The sequence below is a fragment of the Syngnathus scovelli genome, chromosome 22 (genome assembly GCF_024217435.2).
Source record: "Syngnathus scovelli strain Florida chromosome 22, RoL_Ssco_1.2, whole genome shotgun sequence".
Lineage (NCBI taxonomy): Eukaryota > Metazoa > Chordata > Actinopteri > Syngnathiformes > Syngnathidae > Syngnathus > Syngnathus scovelli.
Genome location: NC_090868.1, coordinates 2,835,896 through 2,857,822, shown reverse-complemented (window position 1 = coordinate 2,857,822; position 21,927 = coordinate 2,835,896). Strand labels below are relative to the sequence as shown.

Below are 21,927 nucleotides of genomic sequence, written 5' to 3'. Positions count from 1 at the left end.
AAATAGCAAAGTGGATGATGATTATGGCGCAATTTAAAACTAGCACTTAGTGGGACTGTAAAATAGCTTCTGTAGCAAAATGTCTGTTCAGGTGAAAATGTTGTTGTGGTTCAGCTGATGTGTTTTTGCCCTTATCTTCATCTGGCGAAAATCTCGTTCACATCTGGGCCCAGCTGTAACACTAGCATGTGCACTAGCATGATAGCGTGTGCACACGTCAGAGTCTAAGTCGGACTTCCAGGGTGAAGTATTCCACAGACTCTGCATCCTTGGAACTTTTAATAAACTTTGGTATTCGGGGGGCATGTCGCGATCCACCTCCAGACTTTTTTAATCAGCCAGAGCCAGCGGGTCTAAAGTACCCGATGTTCAAACCTGCTTCAGTGAGGAGCTTGTTGACTGTGGAATGACATATTTGAACCAGATTCCTCTAAGCTGAAGTGGGCCTCTCGGAACGAGGGTGTGCCCCGGCGCCTTCCCGCCTTCACGTGTCGTAGTTCCTAGAAAACGTCGGCGGTTTTGGAAAGTGTGTGTTTGCGTGTAACCATGTGTGAGACAGGAAGTAATAAGGGGTCCCTTTCTTCGCCGCAAAGCTGACTAGTTGGCCAAGAGAGTCTGTAAAAGGATGTCGGGGGTGAATCCAGTGTGTATTTATTTAACCAGATTTTAAAATTAAAATGAGAGTAGATTACAGGTGCAAATTCATGTGTAGCAATGTGGTCAGCTTCCTTTTTTAGAGGGGCCCACGATGGAAAATCATCATAATCTAAAAGTGAAGTGAGGAAGATAAGAACACACCGAAAGGGGAATCATAAACTTCCACAAAAACTAAACCCACGTTAAACATTTTGTGAACCTTTATTTTTTAAGGAGCAATTTCTCTGATTCAATACCTAATATTAGGTAGGTAACATTAATTAATATTGTTACTTGATCCAAAAATATTAATGGATTCATAAATAGCTTCCATTACTATTAAAAGACAAATTAAATAAATTGTTGCATGTGTTGGACAGAGTTGTCCAAAAAACTGTATTTTTATATTAGATTTTAAACATCTTAATAGCAAACAATGCCATCTAGTGGTCAAAATGAGATAGTTCACTGAGTGGTGTAAATATTTTTAGAAAAATAATGGAAATAAAGACAAACCTACAAGGCACAACATATTTATACTTTTTAATATGGTATATTGAAATTAGCAACTCTTAGCCCTTAGCAATCAACATTCCATGTAAGAAAGTTGCTACGGACAGTAAGTTATTTTGGCATTTTTTATCTAGTATTTTATTTGACGATTTAATTTAATTTGTTTTATTCATTTTAATCGGTGCGCTGAAGGTGTAAATTGTCCCCCAAATACACGCACTGAAAATACTGCCTAATCTTTGGAACTACAGCACCCTCCTCTGGTGAAATATGGTAACAGCTTTGGAAAACCACTTTTCCTCTGAGCCTGTTAGTCTCGTAAATAAATACACGTCGCTAAAAAACACACTTTTTTTTATCCATAAAATAAATTCCCTCTCCAGCGTGTGATATTTTCACCTCTCCTGTCGTATTTTGTCCGTTTGGCGGCGATGGCGGGGACGTGTGGAATGTTTCATTGGCTCGCCCCAGGGGCACCATGCTGTCTGTTCCTGCCCACCGCTATTGCTTCTCTTTTTTTCTCTTTTGTTTCCACCCATCCCTTACTTTTTTTTGTTGTTGTACTCTATCAGCCAGGCGTTTGTAGCAGCTCTGTTGCCGTCCATGGCCAGCCGTCCCCCCGCCGCCTCTTGCTCCTACACGGTGGTCCTCATCCCACTCCGGAGCAGCCTGGACGCCCTTCGCTTCTACTTGTGGGTGAGTCACGTGTCCAAATTGACGAAATATTTTTTTTAGGGGGGGTTATCATCTTGTAGTGTCAGTAAATGATGCATGTAAACAACAAGAGGTCAAAGTGTGCCCCAATAATAATAAAGATTGTTTTCATGGAATCATTCTTAGGCACTTTGAATCCAAAGTAACTCTGAAAGGAACTCTTTATTTTACAAAAATGTCCTCCAAGACAGCTCAAGCAAGTGCAGGCGTGTACGAAAGCCGTTAAGCGCTGACACAATATACCTGAAAGAACAAAAGCACTTTGCCACCACACCTTTTTTGTTCTTCTGCTTAGACTCTGGCTCTTTAGGTCAGGTTTTAAGAAGAATAAATATCCTTAATATTTGAAATAACCCTTTAAATTTGTGTTGCAACCATTGTTTTTATTTTTTTGCAATCCCCATAAAATTTAAAAGGTATATTGATTTAAAAAAAAAAAATTCTCAGTCTAACAGAATTTAAAAATACCTTTTTTATAACATGTATTTCTATTTTTATTTTTCCATTTTGTCTTTTGGCTGTGACAGCGTCAGCTTCCTGTTTAAAGCTCAGAATAGCAACCAAGTGGAAACATATTGTCACCGAGCTACAAATACCATCCATGCAAATAAAAATCCAACTTGACTTCTGAATATGGACATAATATAAATATAGTTGTGTCACCAACTGCTCTGTGTTTACAGATCAGGCATCTCAAGGATCTAGAAAAGGAAAAAGACATCCTGTACTGTGGTCTGGAGATTCTGGACCAGGCCCGACTCTGGTACCATCATCAACTAGAAAAGAACAAGGCCCAGCAGGCTGACGCCGACGCCAAGAGTCGGGTCAACTCCCCTCGAGAAGGTGTAGAAAAGGTACCAAAGTTTTAAGTCTGGTCATGTGACTTGTCACCCACCTCTGATGTCTCCACAGGTCCATTCCTGTTGGCTGAGGTCACGCATGGAGCAGGTGAACGCATCTCTGGCTTCTCTCATGGCTGAGCCCTTTGACACCGGCACCAACAATAATGACGCTGCAGCAGAGAGCGCCCTCCGGTGGCAACACAGCCTACTCACACAAGTCAGGACCTACTTGCATTAGAAAAATTGACATAAAATGGTGACAGTCTTTTTTTTTTTACAGAAAGTGAGTCACCAGAATCGCCAAATCTCCATGTTAGAGATGGAAAAAGAAGCACTCATTGAACAACTTTATGAAGTTTAACCTGCCGGGTGCACATCGTTGTTATGGATCGGATGGAGCAGGGCGACCAAATGCAGCTTGGACCAGGGTTTATTGAAGAGAACTCAAAAGGCAAACTGATATGACTTAACAAAAAATAACTTGACTGACTGGCCAGGACGTGAAACAAGAAGACCGGGAGTGAGGGTCAGACAGGATTTAAATACACGACAGGTAACAAGAGGCAAGTTGGAATGATCACACTAATCATGGGCACACAGGAGGGGAGGGGCGAGCACACAGGTAACACTGACAGAAACTACGACAACATGCACATAACAAAACAATCGAGGACGAGATGTGACAAATATGTTTAAGTTATTGAAATATTGTACAGTCAAAGGAAGGAATTTGGTGGGACTCCTAAGACGATTATTTGAGTTCAACTTTTCAAATTTCAGTATTAAGTAGCATCCTCGTTTGCGTTGGGCGCATGCGGGCTCTCTGCCCCGACACGCCGAGCTGGCTCGGTGGTCCCGTGCTGATCTTAGTTGTGCTGATAAATTTTATCTAAGACGGTCATCAGGCGAGTCTACGGGAATTTCAGGCCCCTCCTCTCACTCTTTTTTTTTTTTTTTGCACTCGATCACAGAATACCAAAAACTCCACTTGACCTTTTGACCCCTCTATTTTGTCTTTAGCATTTCTTTTGAACAAAAATGTGACGAGTGGACAGTTTTGAAGAATCTATCATACTAAATTGTAGAGCAATATAAAGGTCTAACCTCTCCGTCACACCCTAGTGAGCACTTTTTGCTCACTTCCTGCAAGTAAGCAGATTAAAATCAACCCGTGTGCGTCCAAAAGAAAAACATCCATTATGGAGGTGGCTTTCATTTAAGGAGCTTCATGCTTTCTGCCTTCAAACTGCAACTGAACCATCAAGGCCCGGGTACCAGCACTTGTCGATTTACCATCTCCACTTCACATGCTGAGAAACTTTGTTTTGGACGTGTCACGCCTCACGGTTCAGCTCAAATACACCCCGTGCGGGTCTGATCAAATCCTCTATGTACAATGTCAATATCGGGTTTTATTTTGCTTCCAATTTTGTGAGTTTAGCGCAAATCTTAAGTCGCTTCCGTGCAGGTCCGTGGGGGTCCTTGATAAATGACTTCCTGTCATGCTTGTAATATACAGTGACCGGACTCTTCATTAGGTACACCTGCTTGCCCAATTCAAATGATATGTTAATGCTGAATTTTGACAGAAATGTTGTCCTTATAGTTTTAATGATGCTATCAGGTAAGTACAAATACTGGCGCATTATCTTTGGAGTAAAGTTGTATAACTACTTCTTTAAAGAAAAGTGTTCAATGTTGTTCACTGGCATTTTGGCCGTTTGTGAGCAGCTTCCAGTGACATCCCAGCAACGTTAAGGTCCAAAAGTTCCTGCAGATGTTTGATATAATCGATGGCGGCCCGCAGCGTCTCCACTTTACTTAGCCTCTTGTCGTCGAATTCCCTCGGCAGGCGCTCCCGGAGGCGCGCGTAACCCTCGTTGACGCAGCGCACCCGGTGGCGCTCCCGTTCGTTCCTCTTGTGAATAAACGCCGGCTCCAACGAATGTTCACACCTGCTCACCGGACCGGGACATGAGTAATAGTGCAGACCTCCGTATGGGAACTTGGAGCGGGCACGCTCGAGGTACGCTGGCTCCAGGTGGAAGGATGGAAGACCGAAGTGGTGGCGCGCACTCGTGATGTCCACCGAGAAGCAGTGGAGCGCCAGTGGTGGAATATATGGAATATGCTCCGTCATGTCATTACAACAAGACATTTTCATCCCTGAAATAAATGTAATTGGTATATATAAAAATTGTAAGCATGTTATTTGCATTTATTTGTGACGCTGTAAGCTCATCCCCCAAAAAATTAATATATAAGAATTGTAAGCATGTTATTTGCATCAAATTAATATAACTTACCCTATTTGTGACGCTCTAAACTCATCCCAAGCATCCCAAGTTTCTCTGAAATAATTGTATAAAATTGCAAAAGCCTCCTCTCGATGAGGAGTCGAGTTTGTATGCCAACTTGTTACAGTATATTGGAGTTTTTTTCTGATGGTACGCTGTGCGGTGGGTGTGATTTGGGGAGGAGATTTGCAGACCGTTTTTGCACGTCACTTCCAACTGCAAGGCAAATGTCAACATCACTAAACTTTACTGGGATCAAATTGTTCCCAAAAAAATGTTCGGTTTTCCTATGAAAAAAGAAAAAGTTATTGTATTAAAAATCAGGGCCTACTTTGCAAACGCCCAGGAGTAGTACAAGGTCGTCTACTCACTCTAACACCCCCAAAAATAAATTACCTGATTAAAATATATCAAAAATAATTTAATTACGCTCTACGTCACTGCGCATGCGTATTGGTCAAAGCGCTGGTTAGCTACTGCGCATGCGTCGTGTAAGTGCTGCTATGGCCCCCTTCAGGCAGAAGTTATTGCACTGCTGCTTTGTTATTGTTTTTTCACAACCTTTTCCTCAAGCTGCTCGAGTTTTTTAAGCTATCGGATCACATTCGATTGCAATTCGCGACATTTATCTATTCATTTTTTAAAACTGTCACACATTAATCAGGTTTTGGGATATAGAATAGTCATCGAGAGCTAGGCTAACGCTCAGTTAGCAGTGTAATAAACTACAGTAGCTAGTTGCTGAATGCTTTTACTTAGTAAAGTAGTCATAATGGAGGTGGAAATTGTCTTTATTACATACTTGACAGGTTCAAATATGTACCATTGTCTAGTCCACTAATGGAAAGAGACTGTTGATTTCAGGTAAGCTATCTTTATTAGCATTATATATTATGTTGTAGCCTTGCCATGTTTTTTCAAGTGAGAATGAATTGATCATTTTGTAGGATGAATGACATGAACCTGAGTCCAGTGGGCATGGACCAGCTGAGTGTGCCTTCAGTGAGTGCCAGCCACTTGGGTCTGGCCACCTCACCGCCCCATAACACCATGCCCACCCCAGGTAGGATAACAACTCCAATTTGTAATATCTGCAGTTTTTTCAATTATATATATGTTGTAGGCATGCCAGTGGCCATCCCCAGCCTGGGTCCTTCTTTAGGTTCTCTTCCCTCTGCACTGTCCCTCATGCTGCCAATGGGACCTCTGGGTGATCGAGGAGTCATGTGTGGTCTCCCGGATAGGAATTATTCCCTGCCACCTCCTCCTTACCCCCATTTGGAAAGCAGCTACTTCCGACATATATTACCAGGTATTCACAAACACAAAAATAATTTATGTCCTGTGTATAATAATGTTTTTGTTTCTCTAGGCATTTTGTCCTATTTGGCTGACCGTCCACCACCTCAGTACATCCATCCAAGCAGCCTTAACATGGACGGGACCCTGTCTGTTGCCAGCAATAACCCATCGGGTCTAGACCCGTACAGCGGAGCAGGTGGCCCATTGGAGCAGGGCCTGGTGCCCATGGACTCGAGACAAGTCAGCGGCCAAGGAGACCTCCACCAGACTGGCAGCCACGATTTGGACTCCACAGGGTTAGCGATGGAGTCTCGTGACAGCAGCCCCATGACCCCGGACAGGATGGGAGAGGAGCTGGCCTCCATGGACGGAGTTGGGGTGGTTCCGGTGTCTGATGGCGGGAGCCAACCCTTGACTGGGGTGGACTCTTCCGGCGGGGTGATGCCCCTGCATGGACCCCCTGTGCTGGAACTCCCTGTGGTGATGGAGTCAGATCACATGGGGGGCCGCGTGGGCAATGCTGGAGGAGCAGCAGGAGGACTCGGGGACCAGCTCCACCCCAATGGAGAACTGAATTCCAGCGTCGTTAGCGTGGTGCTCACAAGCTCCATGGCCGGCCAGGGCCAGCTGGGGCCCGTGTCCCTCCACGGGCACTCCGGGATGGGCCTGGACTCTGTGAACGTCTCCCCCATCACCGCGGAGGTATCGCTGGGTCCGGAAAACAACCTGGTGCTGGTCAACTCCAGTCTTCAACTAGATCATTCAAGTCCCAACAAGGAGAGCTTAGTTGCTGCTTACACTATTTGTAAGTTGATTAGGAACGGATTTAAAAAGCGATAAAAGAATAATTACGATATGCTTCTGTCACACAGGGTGCACTCTGTGCGAGCGCTCGTATACCTCAGACTGCCCGGAGCACGGTCCGGTCACCTTCATCCCAGACACGCCCATCCAAAGCCGGGCTCGCCTCTCCATCCCGCGTCCCCTTTGCTTGCGAATCTCCGTCGCCGACGAGCCGCTCGGTAAGAAAAGCGAACGGACCCCGTCAGGGTTTCGTTCTGATCTCCTTTTTGCTGTTTGACGTCAGGTGTTTTTGCACGCGACATCATCCCGGCGAGGACCTGCTTCGGCCCGATGATAGGTCAGCACTGTAGCAATGTGGATCTCTCCGATTGGCCCGAAAAGGACACGCCTCAGATTTGGAAGGTCGGTCAGCATTATTTATTCTAGCCTGGGTCTACTTGACTTGGATCATCGAGAATAAACACTCGATTGTGATAGATGTACCACAACAACGTGCTGGAGTTCTACATCGTGACGGCAGATGAGAACGAATGCAACTGGATGATGTTTGTGCACAAGGCAAGGTATGAACATGTGAACTCAAAACGTCCCTCGAAAGATTTTTTTTTTCCGCTAATATTTTCCATTTAATCAGGAGCCGCGAAGAGCAGAACCTGGTGGCCTACTCTGCTAACGGGAAGCTCTTCTTCTGCACCACCATGGAGATCCACCCCGACGAGGAGCTGCGTTTCTACTACAGCCGAGACTACTGCAGACTCATGGGTGAGATCCAGAGAAATCTACTCACATATCTTCTTGCTTTACTTACCCTGCAGCTGATCGTACGTTGATCTCTCAGGTGTTCCTCCGTTACCTGAGGCTCATCTCTGCCAGTGCGGCAAAGACTGCTCCTCTTTTTCCGACCTCAAGCCTCACATGAACAACCCTGACCACAACCGGCCTCCTCACAGCCACAGCCCGCCACAGCAGGACCTCCCGCTTCAGCAAGAGCAGCAACAAGCGCCTCCGCAACAGGACGAGAAGCTCACCAATGGCACGTCGAGCTCTTCATCCTCTCCGTGGCCTCAAACGGCAGGACAGACCAACGTGGACAACCCCAACGCCAGTCAGAATCCGAGCAGCGGGACCTCCGGAACAAACTCCAAAGGTCCGAGGCACCCGCGGGAGAAAAAATTTAAGTGCAGCATGTGCTCGCGGGCGTTCATCACATCCACCAAGCTCAACGTGCACTTCATGGGCCACGTCGGCATGAAGCCGCACAAGTGCGAATACTGCAGCAAGGCCTTCAGCGACCCCAGTAACCTCAGGATGCACCTCAAAATACACACTGGTGGGTACAACCGAGTACGTGATCATATTTTTTTTCTTAACGTCACTTTCCTTCCACCACCAACAGGTCAGAAGAACTATCGGTGCACGGTTTGCGAGAAGTCGTTCACGCAAAAGTCCCACGTGGCCTCTCACATGCTCATCCACACGGGCGCCGAGAAACTCAAGTGCGACCTGTGCGAGCGAATGTTCATCCGGAAGCACGACCTGAATCAGCACATGTTCTCTCACACCCAGTACGGTCGTCATTTTCCACAAAACCACCTAACCCGATTATTTACCGATTCGATTTCATCAATTTTTTTTTAATGTACTTTACAGTGAGCGTCGGATTCAGTGTCCCAAATGCAACAAGCACTTCCTGAAGCCCAACCACCTGAAGAAGCACATGAACTCCCACGAGGGCCGCCGAGACTTTGTTTGCGAGAAGTGCCACAAGGCCTTCCTCACCAAGTACCACCTCACGCGTCACCTCAAGATATGCAAGGGGCCCAAGGCGGAGCGCTCGTCCCGGAAAGAGCGACACGTTCACGAGGAGGAGGACGACGAAGAGGAAGAAGAGGAGGAAGCCGAGGACAGCATGGGAAGGGGAGGGGAGAGACTTTTGGAGTCGGGCACGAGTGAAGATGTTGGAGGCTATAACTCTGAAAAGTCACTGTCACCCCCTCATTGACTATTTGCTCATATTAATTTATACACACTGTTTACCTCTCATTTCTTCACCAAATTATTTTTCATTCATATTGAATATCACAAAACTAAACTTGTCTAGTTTTGTTTTAGGTGCATAAAAGCTTGCTTTCTTAATCTGCCTTTGTGAGTTAGTCAAATTTATGATGTGTAACTTTTGTATAGGTTTATAAAGGCGAGTTAGTAATAGATGAGTATTTTTATTGTATGTAATAATTTATTTTCTTTTAAATTAGTCTGGCGTATTTGGAAAAGAAAAGCATTTTATCCGGATAAAATAAATTATTTTAATTTATTTTCTTTTCCGGGAGAACCCCGGAAGTAGATAACTCTGCTTCCGGGTTGGATTTAAAAGAAAAATGAGGCCATTTGCAGTTCTTAATGTTAGCGAACTATGAACGCATTAATATGCTGTACGGTATTACGCAAACTATTTTTCGTTTCAATGAATCGTAATGCAACGTCATTTAAATAATACTTTATATTGAACCTTTCTACGTTTGCCCATTCGTTGTTGATTATGTCACCGGGCTAACTTCAGCTCAGCTAAGTTAGCAGCTGAGTTAGCTAGCACTAGTACGCGAACATTATTTTTCTTTTTTCCTTTTTACTTTTTTTGGTCCTTTTTTTGGCCTCAATTTGTTGAAGATGTTTAGCCCACCAAAGGAGGAGATAGCCAGCATGACTGACAAGGCTCTGAGGATGAGGAGGGAGGAACATGCTCGTCAGGTGGTGCTTGCCTGGGCTCTTCTCGACATTTCCCTGGCTGGCATGATTTACACTGAAATGTAAGTTTATGACTTCACAGTTTTATATAACTTTTTTTTTTTTCAAAACTCCCGAATGGTTTATGCAGTAATTATCCAACTTTTTAGGTCTGGGGAATTGTTAAGCCGATTTTACAACATCAATTATTGGCCTATTTGGTACATAGGTGAGTCTCTTGTGCTTTTACATTTGCCACTCAAAATGAGCTTAACATGTTTTCTTCTCATGGCAGAACTGACACTGGCCACACTTCTTAGTCTTACTGCTCTTCTTCATTTCTGGAAATATTTTAAGTACACCATGGCTCCGTTCACCATCGAGCTAACCCCGCAACAGCATCTGCTCCTGGGGCTGAGAAACACGAGTAGGTCTTGAATACATCGGCTCTTTTTGAGGAATACTGGCTCATGTTGTCTCTCAATCATCCTCTCACAGGTATTCAAGCCTCTCCTCCGAAGAAGGAAGAAAAAAAGGAGAGCCCCGCTCCGACCGAGTCATCCCCCTTGCAGGGTCAGAGCGTTTTGAGTTTCAGCCCATCTCGCTCTGCCACCACCAGCCCCAAGTTTTCTCCGAGCTGTGTGCCGGGCTACAGCCCATCTCTGAGTAATCCCACCACTCCAAGTAGTTCTCCTTATTCACCCTCAGTGAGCTTTGGGAATGTACGTTGCTAAAAATTTTGAAAATTGGACTTTATCAATGATGTTAATTTGTTGTCTTCCCTTTTCAGGTTTTGAGTTACAGTCCTGGCTCCCCGGCTTACCCAAGCAGCACGGAAAACTCAGTGTTGAGGGCTCGGTACCGTACGTCACCCACAGTGTTAAACTCACCAGGAAGTGAGGAGGACTACATGGAGGATTTGAAAAGCCTCGAACGATTCTTGCGTACAGAGGAAGAGAAGAGTCATCGTAGTCAGCTGGGTACTAATGGACGATTTTTTTTTGGGGAAGCAATTTTTAAACACAATTACTTTTCTAAGTCTTCACCTCCCGCCCCCATTAGGGAGTCCAGAATCCATCTCCCCGAGTCACAGTCCGTCGTTTTGGAACTACAACCGCTCAGTGGGGGACTATGCACAGAGTCTGAGGAAGTTCTTGTACCAGCCCGCCTGCCGCTCCCAGGCGCCCTCTGCCCACAAGGATGAAGCAGACCCGGGTTCCAAACAGGCTGCCGAGGAGGTCACGCACATGTCTCTGATTTATTTGACTGACGTAAAAAAAAATAACACATTTATTGAATTCCATGCAGGTCTGGGCAAGGATCGCAACCAGCCGCCCCGTTGTGGACCGCATCGACGGCTGGACAGCCAAGCTTCGAAACGTAAGTCATATATGAACTCCTTTTATTTTTTTAATAAGTAATCTGTAAGTATTCTGTGTGATTTTTGCAGTGGATCAGCGACACCATCTTGGTGCCCCTTGTGAGGGAAATGGACTCGGTCAACACTCAGCTCAGGAGAATGGGCTGTCCTGAGCTTCAGATTGGAGGTAAATCATCAAATGTTTCCGCTTAGAGGACACATTATCAACCCGTCTTGTCCTCTTTCCTTCCACCAGAGGCCAGCATCAGCAGCCTCAAACAAGCCGCCGTGATGAAAGCTTCATCCATCCCTACTTTGAACTCCATGGTCCAGTACCTCGACATCACTCCCAATCAGGAATATCTTGTGGATCGAATCAAAGGTTCCTTGCACGCGTGTGTGGAAAACGAGTTATCATATACGCCGCCTAAGTTTTTTTTGTTTTGGAATCGTCAGAGCTGGCACACAGTGGCTGCATGAGCTCCTTTCGCTGGAATCGAGGAGGTGATATGAAGAACCGCAAGTGGGACACGGACCTTCCCACTGATTGTGCGGTGTGTATCGTTATTGTTACAGTTGACATCGTTTTTTTTTGTTTTCTTACGAATGACGCCACCTCACCTTGGGTGTCTCCACTCTAGATCCTCACGCACATATTTTGTACATACCTGGACTCCAGACTTCCTCCTCATCCAAAATATCCAGACGGGAAGACGTTCACCTCGCAGCATTTCAGCCACATCCCGGACAAACCTGGTAAGTGCACACACACACATGCAAACACACACACGTCCACACATCTGTTTTTGTCCTCATCCACAGATGTGACCAAGGAGAACCTCTTCTGCATCCACCAGAGTTGCACGACGCCACCTCACTATCAGCTCATCTATCAGGGACACATCTTCAGTCTGCCCAAGGTGACGTAACATAATACCAAATCCAATTTTCAAAATGAAGTGGTTGCAGAAATTTAATTTGTTCCATTATGATTGGCATCTCAAATTAACGACCCCTCCCTGTTACAGGGTAGGAATAACTTGTTCCATACAATCCTCATGTTCCTCTATGTCATTAAAACCAAGGAGTCAGGAATGCTGGGGTGAGCCATTTTTATTTATTTGAAACATCTAAGGAGGTCAAAATGACATTTTATTCAGTAAGTTGCATTTCATTCTCTCACAGGCGAGTAAACCTCGGACTCTCCGGTGTGAACATTCTGTGGATCTTTGAAGACTGACAATTGACAATTTAAATTAGAACCCCACCCACCTTCCATCAATAGTCAACAACAGAAAAACAGCACTCGAACACAACATATCCTTTGGCTTCAAATTTGTCTGTAGAGTGTTTAAGGGCTCAGTCGTCGTTTGGTTGAATGTTTGACAGCTTACAATTAAGAGCACAAATTGTATTTTTTGTATTTTCTTTATCTCCAAGGTCATTTTTTTTATGAGGCATGCAAAATAGAAAAAGCACTTGGAAGTCCAAGTTAACTGAATGTAATAGCTCTCCAAATGAACATTAGATGGTCTTGTTTTTAATTTTTTTTTACAAAAAAAGCCACGGTCTTTTGTGAATAAAACCAATTTCACGCAACTTTTCTTTGTGTCCACTAGATGTCGCTGTTGTTCACATGCGTCTTTTTGACCTTGCTGTCGTTTGATGCAGTGCAGATGCACAGCGTGAGGCTTAAAATTAAAATCCCAATGATCGGGACGTGCAATTTTGAGCCATCATCTGGGCGAGAAGGGAATCATTTGGTGATCTTAGGCCCCATTTCAACCCCTTACACTGAGTGCCAAGCAGGGAAGAAATGAGTACCACTTTTAGAGTCTCTGGTGTGACCCGGCCGGGGTTTGAACCCACGACCTCCTAATCTCAGGTCGGGCACTCTAACACAAGGCCGCTGAGCTGTGATTCATTGCGAGGTCAAATCCAAACCACCCGGTAAAAAATAATGCAGTAAAAATGTAAATACTGTGGGAAATGGCATGTTTCACACGGTTTCAATTGTCCCACAGACACCATTACCCAGAATGCACCTTAAATTTGCGCTTTTTCTAAATATTGTCAGGGCAACCGATTTAATCGAAACTCTAACATGTCTTTTTTTAACGCATTATAAAAGGTAGTAAAACCCCAGCAGTGTAATAAGCATCGATGGCAAGCGAGCATGGGCTGTTGTAGTCCAAATACACCAAAAGAACTACAAGAACCATAATGCATTTCGCAGCTGAGCTCCTCCACTCACATCCGTTTGCTTGCATAGAAAAGGGACTTGGTGAAAACTGTAACGATGTCAGTGCAGGTTGTGGCAGCAAAAATGGCAGAGGTCGAACTCAAAGACGTCGTTAAAGAACTACCCGCCGACTCTCCGGTTACCCCGACGTCGGAAGGACTTATCGCCAGGAACTACACGCGCGAGGCCGGTTCCTCCACCGCAACGTCCCCGAGCGCGGAGCCCTCCGCCAAAGCCGGGGAAGGCAGCCCGGGCTTGCTCGCCCCGAATCCCACCAAGATGCCTCAGGCGTCGGCTATGAAGCGACCGGACCCACAGCAGAACGGCGGCGAGGCGTTTGTCAATCGGGACGGCACCGTGGCCGAGGCTCCGCGGATGAAAAAGGCGAGTTGTGTTTTTCCTCCCTTTTGCCTTTTTCCTCCGAGCGCACGCTGTGTAACGTGTGACCAAGCTAACAATGCTAACAAACAACCAGGCTGATTCAGCAGTGTGACTTCCAGTCATAATTAGAATATTTAATAACATTCAAACTAATCCATCAATGGCTGAACACTATTAAACTTCTTAATTTTTTACAGATTATTTGGTGAGCCGTCAAATTAATATACGCTGCCATTTTTCTGTTTTTCCCAACCTTTTTTGCGCAGCCTAGCATAATATTTACATTAAAAAGTAATAAAAATGCCTCATAGTGTCATCTACAAAACTACTTATTAAATCACCCACTTGGAAACAATAAGCCACTTTACAAAATATACATTTAGGACAAAGAATCATAAAGTATCTAGTAATATTATAATACTGATCAGTAAATATTAATGATCACTTATTGCAATTCTAAAATATGAATAACAAAATGAGTGGTTTTGATTGACACCTGTCATGGACGTCTCAGAGAGCAACATCTGGATTATTTGAGTTTTCCCTATGAGTGAATTATTAACCGTGTAATTTAGATAATGCGATGTGATCCATGGGGATTGTTTTGAAGCAATATTATTTCCCCGTCGCATCCGGCAGGGCAGAAGGTTGTATATTTATAGGTCGCCGTCTACACGGGAGGGCTTATGATAAACATATATGACCACGCATGTGTTGCGGTCATCCGGTCCAGTAAAAAGTGGAAAATGGTTGACAACAGCATTTTAATCTCCATCATGTCGCCCTCATGAGAGGATTACAACGCCAGCTCTGTGTTGTAAGCGGGACCCAGATGTGTGCTGTTTTCATCCCTGACGTTGGTTTTATTATAACCTGTTGTGCTTGGGGTAAATATCCGACCCACAAGTGGTTGCATAATAAAAGATCATTTGAGAATCCTGCGTCGGCTCATCTGACCACTTTTTTTTTCTTTTCACATACCAGATGGTTTCCCGCAACAACCAAAGGTTAATCATTCTCCATTGCCGTTTTTTTTTTTCCTGATAATCACCAGGTGAAAAAAAAAAAAAAAAAAGCACGCCAAATTCAATGTAGGATTCCAAATCGTCCCGCTTTGATGTAACGTTATGTCACACACTCTAAGCTGGCGTTCCTGGTATTGCTTGCCGGCTAACAGGCTTAGTGTGACCTGTGGCTGGCCTACATGGCAAATGGAGTGGACGGAAGGATGGGTTATGTATTTGAAAAAAAAAAATAGTACTCTTCCAACCACCCTCCTTGGAGGCAAACTCAGCAAATGGACCGTTGGCCACACTTTGACACGTCTCCTTCTCACTGCACAGATGGACTGTTCTTGTCGTAGAACCGAATCTCGAGCAGAAAAAAATCCGTAGCCACCTTTCCTCTGACACGTGTTGCCCAATTGCAAGTGTCTCAAAGGAAATGGAGCGTACCCATGTATCCAGGAACCCGTGCGTGAGTGTGAAATGTTCAACCCTCTCGATTTCATCACTGGCAAACGAGTGTGTGCTGGGAGATGTTAAAATGTGTGACCAGTGGAGTGGACACGATTTGTAGCGTGACGGTAAGTGCGACAATGGGGAAAAGAAAAATCTAAAAAGACATTGCTGGGGTTTTTTTCTTTCAAATTTTCCCACAGTGGGTTTTGCTTCTCCACAAGTCGTTACACCGTGACCACCAATGAAGTAAAACCACTAAAAACTCATTGACGTGTTTCGTTCCCAAGCCATTTACTGAAAGGCTCGATTGAGCCATTAGGATTCCCGAAAGCTAACAGGATGGCCGGTCGCGGGTAAACATATTTGTTACAGCTCAATAACGCAACAGCGTGAAAGCCACGCCATCCAATCTTTCCACTGCTTAGTCAAACATCTCAACACTGAGTAACAGATTATCCGCAGCGGTGACTTTTGACCGCCGTTCGCACGTGAACTGCCCCTGAGGCTGACCGTCATAACAAACAAAAATTAAAAAAACTCAAAAATATTATTTATTCCTCTAATATTCATGCAGTGATGTCAGATTTGTGATGTCACAATCTTATCAGAGCTTTATGTTGCCCTGAAGATAAATTGGTGGAATAATTAGTTTTACAGACTCCCACTCCCTATATTTTCAAATAGATCCAAGATAATTATTTTCTCGACCCCTGAGGAGTACCCAGACCCCAGTTTGAGAACCCTTGGTAGAAATGACTCCAGGATGACTTCCTCCTGGCTGGTACTGTATTAGCGAACGCCCAGTTGACATGAAGCTTCTGGCGATGCACGTGCGACGCCACCGGTAGCCGTGCACGTACGCGCCCCCTGTTGTTTACGAGGCGAGCGCTTGTCGCTGACAATAAATCACCAGCAGTGAGCGAGCGAGTGCTCTTACATCACAGGCGCCCTCGGGGCACCTCACGCTAGCTGCCTCCTCCTCTTCTCCGCGTCAGACAGAAATACAGTGAACCCGAGAAGCTAGCTCGCGGCTCATGCTAGCTAAGTCTTACAGAGAACAGGGCATGACATTTTTTTGGGTGAAACAACTTTATTTCTAGAGCACTATAAAATCACTGCAGAGAGTGAAGAAATAGAAAAACATAGGGGCCCCAACGTTGACCCCTGGGGAACACCACCTGATATGGCAGCACCCAAAGCAAAAAGTATCCCAGACTCCTCCTGTCAGAACCAACTGGGCACCTATAGCGCACATTATTTTTACCGCCATTGACATCTTATATGGCAGCACGTTTGATTTATTTCTTTTACGAGAATATTTCCAATGCAAGTTGAAACCGAGGGCGTTGTAGCCCGGACTAGCTGAGATTGCGTTTGATCAGGTTTCAAGGGAGCCGATGCATAGAAGGACGTCCCCCCCCCCCCCCCCCCCCCCCCTTCGCTGTCTGCCTGCGTCTTATTTTAGTGCATTCTTCCCGTTTAATTGTCATGTGGGAACGGCAACTGTGTCATCCGCTGCATTTCACACCCCAAAAAAAAAAAAAACTCGAGGCCTGCGCCGTATTCTCGGTTTCGCTCTGTGCCATCGCTGCGTGACAGCGAAATATCTTCAAATCATCTGCCGTTTATGTAATGCCGTTGAGTAACAGATGGCAGAGGATCAGTCTCCCGCGACACCGGACGGATCGCTGTCCATTTTTCACTCGTTAGCCCCACGGGGTTGCGTAACTGTGGCTGCAAGGCGGATATATTTGAATTTACGCTATCTTTGCGGAAATCACCAGTAGAAACTCAACGGCGAACCAGCTGCTCGGTCAAAGGTTATATTTCCGTAAGGCTCCCCCCCCCTGCTTCGTTTCATGACCCGCTATGTTTGATTAGACTCAGGTTCCCCGTCTCTGTGGGCCTGAGAAACCCACGGAGAACCAAGCTCTCCCCTTGTGGGAAGCAAGTTACCGCCGAGGATCTCGAAAATGGGACGGAACCACCCGCAGACAACACAGCTGTATGATTGAAGGCGCGGGAAGCCGTGATTAATTTGTTGACACACGAAGCACCGATGAAAAGTTCCCACGCTTCACGTCTGTTTTTTTGTTTTCTCTTTGCCGGGAAAAGCGGTCAAACCTGAAGCTTTATCTCAATTATGTCACTAAACGGGTAAATTTTACATTATGTCGCCTAATTTGCATTTTTCCATCAACAATGCTGGTTTGAGTTAGCGGTTAAGCTAGCAAGCTAAGCCCACCTTCTGGACCCAAATCTTTTCTGTTAAAGAGCCGCTAATGAATCGATGAGGTGCGTTCACGCCGTGAGAACTGCTCATTTATTTTCTATTAATTGTCTCAGCTCCAAGCGCTAAGCCGCTGGAACTCCTGGTCCTAAGGAGCGGGCCGATTAGGACACCAGCTCAGTCGTAGCGTGAAATTTGATCTTAAAGTCTAATCGCAGCGCGTTATAAAACGGATTAATACCAGATTTTCGATAAACGCTGACAAAGCTCTTGGCCCGTCGAAGGATTTTGCACTTGAGTCATGCGCTCTGGAACGGCAGTGGTATAAAAAAATCTTCCGAAGATCCCAAAATGACTCAAAAACTTTGTGTTGACCAATCCCAACAGATCCAGTTCGCAGACCAGAAGCAGGAGTTCAACAAGCGGCCCTCCAAGATCGGCCGCCGCTCTTTGTCACGCTCCATCTCGCAATCGTCCACAGACAGCTACAGCTCAGGTAAGACCTTAGTCGGATTTCTTCCGGAATCGCCTCGCCCGATTCGAGTCTTTCAATCTCGTGTTTTTTTATTCCTAGCGGCGTCGTACACGGACAGCTCCGATGACGAGACGTCGCCTCGGGACAAACAGCAGAAGAACTCCAAGGGCAACGGCGACTTCTGCATCAAAAACATCAAGCAGGCCGACTTCGGACGCCGGGAGATCGAGATAGCCGAGCAAGGTTTGTCGTATTGTTCTGGAAAAAAAAAAAACACTCCACCGCCGTCGGTGGAAACGAAGCCTCAGCTGAACTCTGCTGCCTAAACACACACAAATATGTTTGTGTGTTTTCAGCTTAGCCGTAAAGTCTTAAAGGGATTAAACAATCATCTAAATGAATTCCTTCAGGCTGTTATTTATTTATTTATTTTTTTCAGAGATGCCAGCCCTCATGGCTTTGAGGAAGCGAGCCCAGGGTGAGAAACCCCTCGCCGGCGCCAAAGTGGTGGGCTGCACCCACATCACCGCCCAGACTGCTGTGAGTAGAGCTTCCAATTGTTTTTTTTTTATTGTTTTTTTATTGTATTTATCTTTTTTGGGTCAACTGTTCCCTCCAGGTGCTGATGGAGACTTTGTCAGCTCTGGGGGCTCAGTGCAGATGGGCGGCCTGCAACATCTACTCCACCCAAAATGAAGTGGCAGCTGCTCTGGCAGAAGGAGGTGAGATACTTTTTTTTCCCTCCTCCATTGCGTTTCCTGGTTTCTTTCTCAACACGGCAAATCTCTCCGTGTCCAGGTTTCAGCGTCTTCGCATGGAAGGGCGAGTCCGAGGACGATTTCTGGTGGTGCATCGACCGCTGCGTCAACGTGGAAGGCTGGCAGCCCAACATGGTCGGTTAACATGGTTAATGAAGACTCGACTCGACACTAATCATTCACTCTTTCCAGATTTTGGACGATGGTGGCGACCTGACGCACTGGATCTACAAAAAGTACCCCAACATGTTCAAAAAAATCAAGGGCATTGTGGAGGAGAGCGTCACCGGTGTGCACAGGTGACTGTCGGTTCCTGGCGCTATGTCTCCCTCTAGTGGCGAAAGTGTGCAACTGCTTGATGGAGTTGCACTATTTTGAAAAACTTTCAGGCTTTACCAGCTGTCCAAGGCCGGGAAGCTGTGCGTCCCCGCCATGAACGTCAACGACTCTGTGACCAAGCAGAAGTTTGACAACCTCTACTGCTGCAGGGAGTCCATCTTAGACGGGTAGGAACTCCTAATATGGACGTGATGCACTCGCAATGAAACCAGCCAGTAATGCCGCCACCCATTTGCAGATTGAAGAGGACGACTGATGTCATGTTCGGAGGCAAACAAGTGGTGGTGTGTGGTTACGGCGAGGTGGGGAAAGGCTGCTGCGCCGCCCTCAAAGCCATGGGCGCCATCGTTTACGTGACGGAGATCGATCCCATCTGCGCCTTGCAGGCTTGGTAGGCCGCGACCTCGTCTGTTGACTTTCCCCGAGGCCCCTCTTGACGCTCGGCTTTTTGTTTGCCCAACGACAGCATGGACGGCTTCCGATTGGTGAAGCTCAACGAAGTCATCAGACAAGTAGACATCGTCATCACCTGCACCGGTGCGTTGACTTCTTCTCCCTCTTCGTGGAATTTCCGCAAAAGTGCTAGATGGTCACCTTTAACTCTATACCGCTTCTATTTATGTCAAAGTAATTAACTGAGAAGGCGTTAATTTCACGTTTGAGTTTAATTAACCCATGTAAGTCTCTCATGGCTGCCATTTCCCTTGTCTGATTTTTTTTTTTTTTTTTCCATTTCCCATCAGGCAACAAGAACGTGGTGGTGCGAGAGAACTTGGACCGCATGAAGAACAGCTGCATCGTCTGCAACATGGGCCACTCCAACACTGAGATCGACGTGGTCCGTCACCAGCTTTGATTTTGGAATAAATATGAGTGATTGAATAAGGACAGATGAGTTATGTGGTGGTTGTCATGGTAACCGCCGGATTTTTGTTGCCAATCCGCAGGCAAGTCTGCGGACGCCCGAGCTGACCTGGGAGCGAGTGCGCTCGCAAGTGGACCACGTCATCTGGCCCGACGGCAAGAGGATAGTCTTGCTGGCCGAGGTACTCGCTCACACGCACTTTGAGAAATCCTGATTTGTATTTATTGATTGTTTGTTTCGCAGGGTCGCTTGCTGAACCTCAGCTGTTCCACCGTGCCCACGTTTGTGCTCTCCATCACGGCCACGACCCAGGTAGCGCCGCCGCACTATTGCCAAGCCTCTTTGGGCCAAGCAGGAAGACTCATGTGTGTTTGCTCGGCCAGGCCCTGGCTCTGATCGAACTCTACAACGCTCCAGACGGACGCTACAAGCAAGATGTTTACCTTCTGCCCAAGAAGATGGGTAAGGTCACGCGTAGCGTTTGGAGCCGAGGAACGCGAGGAGAAACATTTCACGCTTGTGTTTAGATGAGTACGTGGCCAGCCTGCATCTGCCAACGTTCGACGCGCACCTCACCGAGCTGAGCGACGAGCAGGCCAAGTATCTGGGCTTGAACAAGAACGGACCCTTCAAGCCAAACTACTATAGGTAGCGAAATTAGCATAGCTGCTGATTTTGCAATTTTTGTTGAATTTCACAAACTCAAATTTTTTTTTTTCTCTCAAGGTATTAAAGAAGTTTGACGGCGGGGCCAAGAGGAGACGGCAGCACTCCCCAAAGCGCACAGAACCTACAAGGCTGTCAAGGTGGAAGGGGGGGGGGGGGTCTCAGGCCGTGCCTGAGGGGGCAAACGTTTAATTTATTCCAACTTGTTAATATCGGCAAAAAAAAAAAAACTCCAAGGAGGGCGACTCCTTCTCTTCTCGGCCGCCTGCTCGCTCCCCGGGAAGACTTTTGATTTTTGCCCCTTTTTTTTGTTTTTAGCTGCGCGTCGCCATCCTCCCCTCCCGTCGCCACGCCTTTTTATCGTTTCAACAAATGTGACAATATATATATGCTATATAAGAAAAACAAATGTGATTTAAAAAGAAAAAATAGAATGAAAATGAAATTTTGTGTTTTTCCCCTCCCTTGTTATTTTTGTAATTATTCTTTTATACTTTGTTTTATTCTTATTTTATTCTAGGGGGGACGATCCATTCTTATCCATTTGATTTTTTTTAAAAAGTATTTCTTAACACACGGTCGGTTCCGCCTCATTTAGTAGTAGTCCATTTTTAAAAGGCAGATTAGATTTTTTCCCGGCCGTCACTCAAACTGCCTCACGTGTTTGGCATTTTGGAGATCAACTTTATTTTGGACCATAATGTATTCAAAGTGATCATTACATATTGTATAGTTACATATTTGTATAGAAACGACAAATTTTCTACATTTCTCTCCCTCTCATTGTCTTCGATTATGTCATTGAGATAAGCAATTAAATATTCTAATTATATGTGTAATAAATGTACATATATGAATGAATACTGTGATTATATTAACGAAGATACCAAATTATACTGAAAGTTGGCTTGGGAACTAAAAGGATCCGAATTTGAAAATTCATTTTTGGGAAGCAGCGTCCCGTTCCTACTTTTCATTCTGCTCAAATTCGAAGTGCGTGCTTTTGTGTCCTTTGTGCTGTACTGAATCTTCTCCATCGTGTGATCTACCAAGTGTGTGGCCTTGAGAGACTGCTGACGATAATGTGTGTGTGTGTGTGTATGTGCTTCATAAACAGCTGCCTCAGGATCCAAGCCTGTGCATTTGAGGGTGGGAAAATTTCCGTTTTTGTCAGCCTCAAACTGACCTTTGACCCCGAGGGTGGGTGGGCAGGGGTGACACCAGCATCGTGTATGTATAGAATATACACATTCTATAGGACAGCCTTTATAAATCTTAGGAAAATCATCTCATGTATTTATTGTTGTAAAAAAAAAAAA

At 45.5% G+C, this 21,927-nt stretch overlaps 4 protein-coding genes and 1 long non-coding RNA gene across 7 annotated transcripts; 4 read left to right on the top strand and 1 right to left on the bottom strand.

The window, feature by feature from the left end:
• The first annotated feature begins 1,680 nt into the window (after nt 1-1,680).
• On the top strand, nt 1,681-4,221 carry LOC125992204 (suppressor APC domain-containing protein 1). Its single transcript, XM_049760935.2, has 4 exons — nt 1,681-1,845; nt 2,547-2,717; nt 2,776-2,922; nt 2,986-4,221. The coding sequence occupies exons 1-4, from the start codon at nt 1,753-1,755 to the stop codon at nt 3,064-3,066; spliced, it is 492 nt and encodes a 163-aa protein (XP_049616892.1). The 5' UTR covers nt 1,681-1,752; the 3' UTR covers nt 3,067-4,221.
• On the bottom strand, nt 2,318-3,136 carry LOC125992205 (uncharacterized). The gene is made up of 3 exons (XR_007489551.1): nt 2,998-3,136; nt 2,759-2,910; nt 2,318-2,564 (listed from the first exon to the last, which is right to left on the bottom strand). It is a non-coding gene; the product is annotated as an uncharacterized lncRNA (long non-coding RNA).
• Nucleotides 4,222-5,482: 1,261 nt separating the features above from the next.
• On the top strand, nt 5,483-9,244 carry prdm4 (PR domain containing 4). The gene is made up of 11 exons (XM_049760932.2): nt 5,483-5,866; nt 5,950-6,065; nt 6,126-6,314; nt 6,375-7,109; nt 7,177-7,326; nt 7,392-7,510; nt 7,586-7,671; nt 7,743-7,870; nt 7,947-8,438; nt 8,505-8,673; nt 8,759-9,244. The coding sequence occupies exons 2-11, from the start codon at nt 5,951-5,953 to the stop codon at nt 9,108-9,110; spliced, it is 2,535 nt and encodes an 844-aa protein (XP_049616889.1). The 5' UTR covers nt 5,483-5,866; nt 5,950; the 3' UTR covers nt 9,111-9,244.
• A 136-nt stretch (nt 9,245-9,380) lies between these two features.
• tmem209 (transmembrane protein 209) lies at nt 9,381-12,791 on the top strand. Of its 2 annotated transcripts, XM_049760934.2 has the most exons (15): nt 9,428-9,540; nt 9,776-9,915; nt 10,003-10,061; nt 10,128-10,259; nt 10,331-10,554; nt 10,623-10,812; nt 10,895-11,070; nt 11,141-11,212; nt 11,283-11,379; nt 11,449-11,574; nt 11,649-11,746; nt 11,834-11,948; nt 12,015-12,112; nt 12,221-12,294; nt 12,378-12,791. In XM_049760934.2, the coding sequence occupies exons 2-15, from the start codon at nt 9,776-9,778 to the stop codon at nt 12,430-12,432; spliced, it is 1,656 nt and encodes a 551-aa protein (XP_049616891.1). In that variant the 5' UTR covers nt 9,428-9,540; the 3' UTR covers nt 12,433-12,791. The 2 variants fall into 2 exon arrangements, with proteins under 2 accessions (XP_049616890.1, XP_049616891.1); XM_049760933.2 differs by having other exon boundaries at nt 9,381-9,915.
• Nucleotides 12,792-13,432: 641 nt separating this feature from the next.
• On the top strand, nt 13,433-21,469 carry ahcyl2b (adenosylhomocysteinase like 2b). Of its 2 annotated transcripts, XM_049761331.2 has the most exons (16): nt 13,434-13,818; nt 17,893-18,001; nt 18,080-18,223; nt 18,420-18,520; nt 18,600-18,702; nt 18,779-18,873; nt 18,931-19,037; nt 19,128-19,244; nt 19,316-19,468; nt 19,544-19,614; nt 19,821-19,915; nt 20,025-20,123; nt 20,186-20,254; nt 20,326-20,404; nt 20,470-20,590; nt 20,669-21,469. In XM_049761331.2, the coding sequence occupies exons 1-16, from the start codon at nt 13,492-13,494 to the stop codon at nt 20,673-20,675; spliced, it is 1,797 nt and encodes a 598-aa protein (XP_049617288.1). In that variant the 5' UTR covers nt 13,434-13,491; the 3' UTR covers nt 20,676-21,469. The 2 variants fall into 2 exon arrangements, with proteins under 2 accessions (XP_049617289.1, XP_049617288.1); XM_049761332.2 differs by lacking the exon at nt 20,669-21,469 and having other exon boundaries at nt 13,433-13,818; nt 20,470-20,594.
• Nucleotides 21,470-21,927: the final 458 nt, after the last annotated feature.